Below are 13,027 nucleotides of genomic sequence, written 5' to 3'. Positions count from 1 at the left end.
CCTTCCTCAGCCGGTCTCCGACCGCGATTCGGCCGGAATCCGATCCGATCGCTGTCCACAGTGACCGCGCAGTGGGGGGCGGCTGTTTCCGGCCAAATTCGCCGGATTCCGATCCACTATTCGGCCGAAATCCGGACGCCGGCCGAAGCGTCGGCGAGTGACGCGTCGATCGTGGCCGAGGCTGCGGCCGGCGGTGGCCGGACAGCGCGGCGAGGGCGGCAGCAGCGGCGGTGGGTCGCGGGTGTCGTGGACGCGTCGCGGACGAGGAGTCGCGCAACATAGCAAATCTAGAAATTATCCATTAGGCTCACATGGACATATATGTGGGCAGGCTGTTCCAACTCATGGGGTGGCAGCTGGCTTGAGCGAGTTCCAGGGAGTGGTGATGGAGGTGGTGATCACTTTCGCCCTTGTGTACACGGTGTACGCGACCGCGGCCGACCCGAAGAAGGGGTCACTCGGCACGGTGGCACCCATCGCCATCGGCTTCATCGTCGGGGCCAACATTTTGGCGGCCGGGCCATTTAGCGGCGGGTCGATGAACCCAGCCCGCTCCTTCGGACCAGCCGTGGCCAGCGGAGACTTCGCCGGGAACTGGGTCTATTGGGTTGGACCGCTGATCGGCGGCGGCCTGGCTGGACTCGTCTATGGGGACATCTTCATTGGTTCCTACGAACCAGTGGCAAATGAAAACTATCCTTAGTCATCAGTATTTTAGACGTGTTGCTGGGTTTGGTGTCCAATTTGCTTCACTGGTTTTCCATTTTTCTTTTGTGTCCTGTCGTCTTCTGTGGCTGGCATAAGGTCATATATAATAAATGTACATATATACGTACATTAATGTGGGTATTTTAGATACAAAAAAATGGAGCACTTGAGTCACAATTGAGTCAATCGTTGCCAATAATGCTTGCGGAGGCAGAAGAATCATTTTACCATGAGGAACAACAAGTTCTCATGGTAAAGAGGAACAACAAACACAATTCTATTGTGGTCATCATCAAGTTCTCTGGTGAACATACCACTTTTCTTCTGCAACTCTGCTGCGTCGTAACCAACTCAGCTATGCCCCGAGGGGCGCTGGTGAACACACCACGAGCCTTGATGAGGTTGTTACAGAATTCATGAATCACTTCTAGAACCTACTAGGTTATGCAGTGCACTGCACATTGTTGGACAATGAACGTTTGATATGGTAACGGCTCACGGATGCCCAATGACAGGGCAACAACTAATGGATACTCAACGACATAAACTCATAAAGCCGGTCACTCCAGATGAGATCAAAGTCACAGTGTGTGACATAGACAGCAACAAGACACCAGGCCCAGACGGATATGGAGCAACATTTTTCACCTTAGCATGGGACATAGTTGGGCTAGATTTTCAACATGCAGTACAGGAGTTTTTCCTGCGCAGGAGGCTACTCAGGCAATGGAACTATACGCTAATTGCCTTGGCTCCAAAATCTGAGCACTTACCACAAGTGTCGGACTACCGCCCAATATTCTACTGTGCAATTGTATACAAGACCATTGTGAAGATCTTGGCTTGCAGATTAGCCAAGGTAATGGATAGCCTACTTGACCCAACACAAGCGGCTTTCATACGAGATCGTTCCATTGTGGAGAACATACACTTAGCGCAGGAATCATTGCAGAAGTATGCCCTCAAAAGAATCTCTCCACATTGTATGCTCAAGGTGGACCTTCAAAAGGCCTTCAATACGGTGATTGAAAATTCATCAAGCGACACTTGCGGATTTTGATTTTCTCCAGTAATTTTGCGGATGGATCAGCGAATGCACCACCACAGTATTGTATTCCGTCAGTCTCAATGGTGGGATACATGGTTTGTTTCATGGGCAATGTGGACTTCAACAAGGTGACTCGTTGTATCCCCTACTTTTTAGATTATGCCTTGAAGTGTTTTCAAGATCTTTGAAGGAAGTATCAAAGTAACTTGAGTTTCACTGCCACCCTATGTGTGCGAAAATTGACATCACACACTTGGCATATGCGGATAACTTGTTGTTGTTCGCAAGGGGGGATGAGTCCACCATCGCTCAAATAGCAGACTGTTTAAGGGATTTTGGTGACACTGCTAGCCTTAGAGCCAATCTGCTTAAGTCCAACTTGTATTGTGCAGGTGATGATCCACTAACAAAGGAACCACTATTGTAGATTATAGGTTTCTAACGGGGGGCTTTCTCATTTCGGTACCTTGGAATACTGTTAGACACTTAGAAGCTCTATATCAACAATTACAGTGTCCTTATTGATGCAGTGGTGCGAAATATGACTGCTCGGGCAAAGCACACGCTGTCATATGTGAGCAAGCTAGAACTAGTGAAGACGGTGCTGCAAGGGATAGAATGTTTTTGGCTCCCAATCCTTCCCATCTCAAGTGCCGTCATTGATAAACTTTATGGCATATGCATATCCTTTGTTTGGTCACAAAGCATCCCCCAGAATTTCTTAGGTCATCATTTGCCTATCGAAAGATGAAGGAGTATACAGAGTGTGAGATTTGTATGCATGGAATTCAACTCTGTTGTGCAGGGCCTTATGGAACATCCAATGTAAAAAGAACTCTTTATGGGCATGCTGGTTTCACCATCAATTCCTTAAGCACAAGGACATATGGCAATGGTGAGCCAAAGCCTCAGATTCTCCATTGATCAAGAGGCTGCTACAACTGTGAGACCAAATTATGCAGCAAATGGGTGGGCAGAACAATGGTAATATGTCACTCATTGATTGGCACTGCCTCAAAGAAGCAAGGGGTAGCCAAGGAATACACATTTTTCTGACCAAAAGGGACTAAGGAGTGATGGACCAGAACTATATGGAAGGAGTGCTTTCTGCCCAAGCACAAGTTTACTTTTTGGTTGCTTGCCCACGGAAGGCTACAGACAAAGGACTAGTTGTTGTATGAACCATGCTTGACTTGCCCATTATGCCAGCAAGCTGACAAATTGAGGGAACACCTCTTCTCTTAATGCCCTATCAGTATGAATCTATGGACAAAGGTGAAGCGATGGTTAGACATCCGACAAAAATCTGGCCAGCATTCCAAGATTATTACGCACTATTAGACGGAAGTACCAAGGCAATGGGAGCTTGACCAAAGCACGACTTTTGGTTGTTACTTGCATAATTTACTTTTGTGGCAAGCTAGGAATAGATGCTAATATGAGGGTGATGTGCCTTGAATAGATAGGATGTTTTGCAAAGTGCAAATACATGTTTATCATTTTGTAGACACCTAAATATGTACAACAGTTTTTGATGCTATAATATTTACCGTTCACCTAAAAAAATAATTGTAATTGTATGCTTATTTTGATTTGAAAATTATAATTCTGAATGATTGGTCAACAATCCTGATTATGTAAGAATTAGGAATTCCATGTAATTTCTCCTAGATTACTCATACAACTCGACACCCTGAATTTCTCATATAGTTTAGTTTCCTCTCCATGCAACTTGGCTTCACTAGTTTTCCATGCAATTCAACCTCTAAAATACCCTGTGTGACTTGCATGATGCTCGAGTTCTCTAGTTGTCTAAGTTCTCTAAAGTGTTCTACTAATGGTTGTTCCTCGACTAAGTTCTTTGCTCAATAGCAATCCTTATTTTTTGGGACATCTGGTCTATCTCTATGGTTTCCCCTCCAAACACTAAAAGCTCCCAAGACTCAACTTTATGATATGAGATCCTCGAGCAATCCTTTATGAGCATCCCTAGTTCCCAAAGCTTCTTATGTTGAGCTTGATCTCTTGAACTCTCTATTTTTGTAACCCAAATATATGCGGTCCTTGGGTACGAGACATTATCAGACATGACCCCATTGCAATCTGTAATACATAAGTCCTAGGACCTAATGTTGGAGAGAAAGAAGATGAGGATCTTTATAGAGAGTAAGAGAAAGGAGAACTCAATATCAGGTCTAGAACAGGTCAAATACCTTAAATTTCTGAAAAGTTTTCGATATAATGTTGGATTTAGCTTCTTACCATCATCAAATCTGGACAACCATATGACTCACTTTCAACAGGGTTGCCAACTGATTGACAGTCTTCTATACTAAATTCCTGCAAGATTTATTTGCATATCCCTTTGAGAAACAAAGATATTATTATCACTTTGTTTTACCTCCATGCCAAGATAATATAATATTATCCTAATAATTGTCATTTCAAATTCTATAGCAATATCTTTCTTTAATTCATCAAACATTGTTGAATTGCTCCATGTAAAAATTAGATCATCAACATATAAATAAACAATTATTAAATTACCATTTTCCTTTTCTTTAACATAGAGACCATATTCATGTGGGTACTTTTATGAAACTTTAAATTTGAAATATTGATTAATCCTATTATACCAAGCTCTAGGGGTGGGGTTTGTTTTAATCCGTACAAAACCTTCTTCAACTTTAAAATGTTTTCTTGTCCTCTAACAATATATCCTAATGGTTGTTCTATATAAATATTTTCCTCCAACTCACCATTCAAGAAAGCTGACTTGACATCTAATTAGAAAATTTTCCATTTTCTTTGTACAGTCCATGTAATAATTAATCGAATAATTTCTAAGGGAGCAACTAAAGCAAAAACTTCATTATAATTGATACCTGGTTGCTGACTAAATCCTCTTGTAACAAGACGAGCATTGTATTTTTTCAACTTCCCCTTTTACATTCATCTTTATCTTATAGATCTATTTCACATCAATAGTTTACTTTTTTTTGGAAGAGTTGTCAATTTTGATGTGTCATTCTTTTGAATTGCATTTATTTCTTCATCTATTGCTAGTCTCCATTCATATTTCACTACTACATCAAATGTTAGGGGTTCTGAATCTGCAAAAAGACAAATAGAAATATTGATTTCATGAGTTTCAATATAAATATCCTACAAACTTCTCATTTTTTGAGGTGTTTCAGTTGGACTATCTTCTTGGGGAGTAGGTGGTTGAGTTGTATTTTGTATTGATACTATAGTGTTTTGTTCTTCTTCTCCAAGGTATGGAATAAAATTATAAGTTTGTTCTTCTTCTTTCCAATCCAACTGTTGGTGCAAGGAGCACCAGATGATCGAACTTGAGTTTTGATAATGATAAAGGGTTCAAGTTAAAATTGAGAAGTGGACTGATGATCTAAATTAAGTGTGCAAATAGCATAGGGAAATTATAGTTGCGACTAGGCAAAAGAAGTCCTGATCTGGAGAATTGGGCAAAGAATACTTGGTTTGGAGGACTGGGCAAGGAAGACCTAATCTGGAGGATTGGCAAGGAAGACTTAGTTTGGAGAGCTGTCAGAGGATCCTGGTCAGGAGGACTGTGCAGGAAGTCTTGCAGATCAGAGCATCAGACAAAGAGTCTAGGCGGGTTTGGAGGACCGAACGTCTAGCAGTTGAAGTCCTGGGGGCTGAGGAAAAATCCAATAGATCTGGAAGACCGGGTTGGCAAAAGGTAACTTCTCCCAAGTAGAATGGGTGAGAACGTGTTCCCAGTAAGGGGAACAGTAGACATTAATTTGACCTAGGATTTCATTGAAAATCTAAAGTCAAGACCAAACAGTTTACTAAAACTGGTTCCTTCCTGTTTATTTTGTTTCTGGACTAACTTGTAATGCAAGAAATGGAGAGGCTGAAACTTTATATTCCAAGCGCCCTTATTTGGATCTAAGCGATCGAACGGTCCAGACGCTCAGAAGAGATTCAAGCGATCGGACGTCGACCAAACGATCAGCGAGGCGGATGAAGTGGCAGAGTCCCAGTAGTTGTGACACCACAGCCTCCACGCCCCGGAGAGGTTCCAGACATACCGGATCTGGATAAGACATTGTGTAGTCAAAGTTGATCCGACAACCTCCACCAGATTCAGCATTTAGGCACCTGAAAGCTACCGAGTCAACGTTGGAAGCGGATCGATGAGATGATGTGGAGGCACCAAAGAGTTGCAAGGTGCCCGGATCAAGTTTTATAAGCAGTTGTGAGGGGGAACCCTAATATCAACTTACTACGCTACTAAGACAACTTCTTGAGCGCAAACATCCAATCTAGTACTACGTCGTAACGCTGAGGAGTTGCACCGACAACTACAATCTTAATACTCTTAGTCGGTAACTATTACTTTGTTACTTTTTGTACTTAAGAGTTTAGAACGGTATAAGTTTACCGATCCTAATATGTTTTGTAAAGCGAAAAACTTCTTTTCGTAGGAGGAAATTTTTTATAGTGGATTATCCGTAAAAAATGATCACGAATTGTGGGCCTTGAGTAGCGTCTATGGCTGTGAACTAAATAAAAATAAAAGTGTCTTTATTTCTCTTCCACTACACTTTTTAATTTTCGTATATTTCCGTCTGATTTACGCACAAATTGATTGGAATAATGAAAAGCAATAAAGCGTTATTCACACCCCTCTAGCACTCTAACTTGATTCTATAATTGATATCAGAGTGAGGGGTGCTCGATCTTAGTGCCACCACTAATCGAGCTCATTCGATTTTTCACTCTAATTTTTTTGATTTTATTTTCTCCCGCACTACTAATGCAAGATCAAATCTTGGTATATATTTTTTGATTTTATGTGTGCAAGATAAATAACCCCATCAAGAAAGCTATAACACCGCTAGACCTCGACTATTCTCAGGGGAAGACTTCATCTACTGGAAGGGAAAGATGGAGTACCACCTCAAAACGTAGGTGGAGATGTGGATTGTGATCCAGACAGGGTTCACACTTCCAACGGACAACGACGACATTCCACAGTCTTGCGAGAAGTGGGGACGTAGTTACAAAGCATAAGATTGAGGCAGACGTTAAAGCAACCCAAACAATCCAACGCGGTCTCACAAAGGAAGAGCTCAACCGGATTGGTCCATTCATAAGTGCAAAAGACTTATGGGACAAACTTATTGAACTGCATGAAGGAGTTCAGACATCAAAGTGTGCAAGTGCAACCTTTTGTTGACCTAAAAATCTGTTGAATCAATGGACTCTATGTCATAGGACAACCCATGGAGAACCGAGATATAATCAGGTACACATTGAAAGGTTGATGCGTATAAGGTCTCTAGGGTCCTTTCAAAAATTAAATTGGATGAATTATTTTTAGAATTTGAACTGCACGAACAAACTAACACCAATCTAGTCGAGAAAGGGATTGCTCTTGTTGCAGGTCAAACCAAAGATGGAAAGATGAGACGAAGAACTGATGAAGAATTATATTCAAGAAGAAGTACGGTGTTCAAAGAAGAAGTGCCGAAATGAAGAAGGTGATCCAAAAGGTTAACTCAAATAAAACATCATCCAACAAGATCAAACTCACCCGCTACGGTTGCAACGAGAAGGGACATTTCAAGGCTGATTGTCCTAATCAAAAGAAGGAACACAAAACAAAGAAGAAAGCGCTCAAGGCTACCTGGAATGAATCATCCTCAGAAGATTCAGAGGATAAAGCAAACACGAGCTTCCTAACTCTCCCAGCAAGAGAGGAGATTGCTGAGACCGAGACCGAACTAGACATTGAGTTACAAGATGAATCAAATTCGAGTCACGCATCCGTATTTGGTTCAAAAGGTTCCAATAGCACTGTAAGTAATAAATTGATAGAGAAATTGTATTCAATAATGTGTGAAAAAGCGACAAGCGTTTTTCACCCTCCCCTCTAGCGCTCTTTCTGGTCCTATACTATATTCGTGACAACGACGACATACATCAAGGAATTAGAGTAGCAATCCAAATGTTGCAAGGGAAAAGGGTAAAACCATATATAATCACCCAACTTGCTTGTTGGTGTAATGGGATCATAGAAATGATCGATCGAGATCGAGGGGATGAATACCATTTGTTTGTGAAAGTAAAATTAATACTCTTGCAGCGATTTCAACAAGGTCACATACAAATTAGCAGTGAGAGATCAACAATGACTCAAATAAAAGTATACCACACATCAACATAACTTTATATGGTTCAGTAGCCTTAGGCTCCTATCCCATAACCTTTGATCCTTTTGATAGATCACTCTAGAATCTTCTATCTTTATCCTTTACAATTAAGTATCGAAGATGGTGAAACCTCTAACAAGTCGATAATGACGAGTGTAGGAGGCTCACAGCAGATTTCATTTTAAGATTAAGCATGAATTCGTGTTACAATTCATGCACGAATAGATATCCCTTTTATGTGATCATGCATAAAGGGGGAATCCTCACTCCAACCCAACAAATTTATCCATTAATAGATGTCCATTGTGATCTCAACCCTCCACCTCATGCATGAGCCCTTTTGTTCTCATCCTTGAGCCCTTCGACATCATCTATGAGCACACTTAGATCACTAAGATTGAGTTGATAGCTTAGCCCACTACGCTCGAGATTGATCGGACTATTGGATTGTTGGGTTGGGTTGGGTTGGATTGGAATACCTGACATGCTCGCCTTGCAAGATAGGTTGACTCTCTATACAACCAAGTAACCCTATTTGATTGGTTGGTTCAACTCAACCAAAGCAACTCAGCTTAGTTGACTTGGCCAACTAACCCAACTGATTCTACTTGACTAACCAGCTCAACCTAGCTAGTGACTTGGCCTACTAGCTCGGCCTTTCAACTTGGTGGTTCAAGTTAACTAGCTCTGTCCAAGCTAATCAACTTGCCCAATCTAATGTGTCCTAACATCGATCACTGGACTCCCCCTTGATTTTTGAGACGCTGTTTAATTTCTTGTGAATTGATCACAGAGTTATCTTCTCTTATAACTTGCAAGATATGGCCAGCACTTTGCTCGTTGAAATTGATAGCTTCGCACACTATGGCCGAAATGCCCATTCGGCCATCCTTGTGGCCGAATCACCCATTCGGCTCTCTTCCCATCCTCTACCCGGATTACACCCCCATTCAGTTTTAGCGCCGAATTGCCGCAGGCCTTTGCCCTCGTCTCACATACCTCTTATCGAGTCGAATCAACGAAGCGCCCTATAGTGCCCTGGCATAGCTCATCATTACTTCTGACAAGCCCACACCTCCATTTATTGCCGCCATCTCTCTGACATCTGCACAGACCATGATAAGATGACCCCTTTCCTACAATAAGACAAGGAACTCGATTATTTCTGATACCTCATTAATCGTGATGGGACATTCCTTAAATGATGACGTGATAGGTATGCACGCTCATCTCCCCTTAAAACGACCACTCCCTCCTCAGCAGGTAAGCTCTTCAACTTCTGCTCTCTTTACGCTCAAGCTTTACTACTGTTCATCTTCTTCCTCCTCCTCCCCGTTCCTCTGTCTTGAGCGTCGGAGTGGTCGCGCCAGGGCACCCCTTGGCCTTCCTACTCACGTTCTCTTTGTTCGCAGGTCCGGAAGACCTTGAAGATCTCACCGCCTTCAGCTTTCTGTTCCAAGTCAGTCCCGATCCTGACGTGTCCTAACGCACTTCTCAATCGGAACACTATCACTCGATTAACTTTGAGACTGAGGTTTGACTTCCATCTCTTGCTCCAAACACACACCATCTCTTGCTCCAAACACACACCGAAGAAATTGCCCAACGTTAATTTCCACCGAAGAAATTGCATAAATAAAATACGCGGAAATAAAGGCAACTCGGCGTCAACTTTTAATTATGCGGTAACTAATTGTAATTAATCCGCTGCACTGAAAACACGAAGCGGAGACGGCGAACGGAGATGCTGCCCCGAGGCAGGCGCGTGCGTCGATCGCCCTCGTCGGCTGCAATCATTCATACTACACTACCCTGCACGTGCCATTCATACTCCCTCGTGGTGGAGCCCCAACTCGAACCGGATTCTTTCGAACCCAACGCCCCCCCGGTTCCGACGTGACTCGGGATTAGGCCCGGCCGATTCGAATTAGTGAGACCAAATTAATTTTTTTAAAAATGGAGGTCTGTCGACTCTCCCGGGTCCACCACGAGTTCATCACGTGCATGTTCATCGGGGTCGGCACGACGGAACACGTGCTTCGGCGGGGATTCCCTCCACTCCTCTTCCTCGGGATTCCTCCCGCCGTCACGTGATTGGATGCCTTCCCTCTCCCCCGTCGGTCGTCGCCTTCCCTCTCCTCCATCCGACGGCCAAGACCGAGGCCGTACGTGGCGGAAGTACAGCAGCGGCCACGAACTGTAGCGCAGAACAACTGAAACAGTGGGAGGGAGGCGAGTGAGGGAGAGAGATCGAGCTGGAAAGAAATTATTGATCGTTCAGCTGTCAACTCACTCATTAAACATATTCAGCTGTCAACCATCACATTAAACGAAGAAGACGGCCTTACCTTTCGGTGACAAATAATCACGTCATGCGGGAGGGAGGATGTAGGGTTTCAAGGATAAAGATGTCTATATCTCCACAATAATATAATATTGTTCATTTTGAATCTAAGTCCTCATGATTTTGTTCTTGAGCTCTCCCCAAAAGGCCTCACGCCAATGAAGATACTTTCTATCCTTTTAAACCCATGATCTTTTACATGTGTTTTAGATGTGGGACTATATTTGTACCTTTGCAATCCAACAATCCCCCCTCAAACAAAGGACCACAGACCCCCCTCAAACGGAAAGCTTCCATTTGATGTCTGAATTTTCGACCCACTAGGATTTTCTGCCCCTCGGTCCACCCTGACCTACTAGGACTTCTTGCCCAGCCACAATCAGGACTTCATGCCCCTCGATCTATCCGACCTATTAGGACTTCTTGCCCGGTGTCTGATCCTCTTGATTCAAATACGGGAGCCCCTACTTCCTTTGTTTTTAAGGTTCAACCCACATGATTAGATCCGGATCATGGTTCATCTGGTGGTTAGTCCGGTGAAGAACGACCTCGCTCTGATACCATTGTAGGGTCCCCAAGGATGTCTGTATCTCCACAATAGTATGATATTGTCCACTTTGAATCTAAGCCCTCGTGATTTTATTCTTGGACTCTCCCTAAAAGATCTCACGTCAATGAAAATATTTTTCATCCTTTTAAACTTACGCACTCGCAGTAAAAACTTACACACTCGCCTCGAATTCTTCATAGCTGTCGCCCTGCGTGCCCCGTTAATTTCTTAGCTAAGGGTGACCGGACAAATAAATATATGCAGGAATCACATGGGCGAGAGAGAGGGTTGAGGGAAGGAGAAGAAGTAGCATGCCTGCTTGAAGAGGAAGGAGGATGGTAATGGGGGAGGAGCACATGAGCCATGTTGGCCGTGTCAGTGTGTTTATATAATGCAAGTGTCTCGTCGCCTTTGTTTCGTGCCCTACCTGTTTATTATGGCCACCACCATTGTTGTTGCCGTAAGCTAAACGAGGCACTGAGAGTCCCTTCAGCAGGTATGGAGTTTGCGGGAATGGGAGGAGATTCCTACTCTGCTGCACCATCAGCAGGCGTTACAGTACCAGTCGAAGACTCCGACAGTCCCGCCGTCGACGACTTCTTTACGTCGTCTTTCAACGCCGCAACCTCCTTGGCCGACAATTTTCAGCCTTTCCCTGGCGAGACGAGGAACACCTCGTTGGATTTCCAATCCAATTGTAGCCCATTCAACCTCCATATACCGGTAATTGAGTATGTTTATGTTTGTCCTTGATTTTTTGACTCAGTTTAGATCGATGGGGTTGCAGTTCGAGGAGGAAGCAGAGCTGGCATGGCTGTCGCAGTTCGTGGAGGACTCGTTCTCCGACGTTCCGTACCAGTACGCCGCCTGCCATGTCACGCCTTCGGGGTACAACGACCGCCGCGTCGACGATAGCACCGCTGGCCGCGCAGCAAGAAGCAAGCGGTCGAGAAGCAGCAACCACCCTTCCTCTGTTTGGTCGTCGCTGAGTACTCCGCCACCGCAGCCGTCGCCGTCTTCCTCCTCTTCGTCCTCCATCGACGTACCGCATTTCTTACCAGATTTGGCGGGGACCAAGGGAAGCAACGTTTGCAGAGGGAGGAAAGGTGCAGGGGAACATCACGGCGGAGCGGTGGGTGGAGGAGAGCGGCGGTGCACGCACTGCGCGTCGGAGAAGACGCCGCAGTGGCGGACGGGTCCGCTGGGGCCGAAGACGTTGTGCAACGCGTGCGGGGTGAGGTACAAGTCCGGTCGGCTGTTGCCGGAGTACCGGCCGGCGAGCAGCCCCACGTTCGTCGTCGCTCAGCACTCCAATTCCCACCGCAAGGTTGTGGAGCTGCGCCGCCAGAAGGATCTCCACGGCAACATAAGCCACTTGACCTCCGGACCAGAACAGCAGCTCCTCAACGACAAGGGCGTCATCTGCTGACGCCGCAACTCCGATCCGTTGCGGCCGCCGCCGCCATTTCCCGCATCATAATTCTCAGCTGCAACGAAGTTCTTGGGCACCTTTCGATCGATCGGTTCGTTGCCATCGAAAAACAAAACTAGTTGGAATTACTCTTTAACTGGCAATCTTTATTTTGTTCTGCAACATTTCTGGAGAGTGAGAAATTAAATCTGATTGCTCTTCCAATAATTGAGGTGATGATGGACGGACGGAGGGCTAATGAATGAGAGTAAATTAAAGATGTGAAGGTTGGGAAATTGGAGACTGTATAATTTTGAACTCGCCAAGTAATTTGCATGAATAAAATCATGTGCAATGCTTTGATGGACTATTGTTCGGCAATATTTTCTTTGTAGCGGTTAGAATAGTCAATTTAAGTTAAGCCATCGGATTGATTCACTCTGTTGAATAATTTTTATAGATTGAATTAAAATTTTATCAATCTATTTTAAGATAGATTCAAGTATATCGATCCTCCTAGGTTTGTGACCTGCATAGGTTGGTCTGTGATCTGTGTGGGTTGATTTGTGGATTGAGAAAATTTATTTATTTTTTTAAATTTAAAATTACAAGAGAAAATTCAATGAATTAATGGGTTGATCTGTTTAAACCGTAATATAAATTAATTTAAAATTTTCAACTTAATCCGTTTAAATTACAATCCAAATTTAAAAATTTTAATATTTTTTATATTTTTTGACAGGCTCGTGGGTTGGCCCGT

The 13,027-nt window shown here is 43.9% G+C and overlaps 2 protein-coding genes across 2 annotated transcripts; both read left to right on the top strand.

Moving 5' to 3' along the window:
• The first annotated feature begins 318 nt into the window (after positions 1 to 318).
• Positions 319 to 770, top strand: LOC141817456 (putative aquaporin TIP2-1). Its single transcript, XM_074705095.1, has one exon. It carries the CDS (start codon positions 386 to 388, stop codon positions 701 to 703), a length of 318 nt encoding a protein of 105 aa, XP_074561196.1. The 5' UTR covers positions 319 to 385; the 3' UTR covers positions 704 to 770.
• A 10,436-nt stretch (positions 771 to 11,206) lies between these two features.
• On the top strand, positions 11,207 to 12,554 carry LOC141817455 (GATA transcription factor 2-like). The gene is made up of 2 exons (XM_074705094.1): positions 11,207 to 11,579; positions 11,644 to 12,554. Exons 1-2 carry the CDS (start codon positions 11,220 to 11,222, stop codon positions 12,283 to 12,285), a joined length of 1,002 nt encoding a protein of 333 aa, XP_074561195.1. The 5' UTR covers positions 11,207 to 11,219; the 3' UTR covers positions 12,286 to 12,554.
• The last annotated feature ends 473 nt before the right edge of the window (positions 12,555 to 13,027 follow it).

This window comes from Curcuma longa, unplaced genomic scaffold, assembly GCF_044706935.1.
Source record: "Curcuma longa cultivar G26 ecotype Majalengka, Jawa Barat unplaced genomic scaffold, ITB_CL_G26_1.1 contig_20600, whole genome shotgun sequence".
NCBI classification, from domain to species: domain Eukaryota; kingdom Viridiplantae; phylum Streptophyta; class Magnoliopsida; order Zingiberales; family Zingiberaceae; genus Curcuma; species Curcuma longa.
This window is presented reverse-complemented; position numbering and strand designations above follow the sequence as displayed.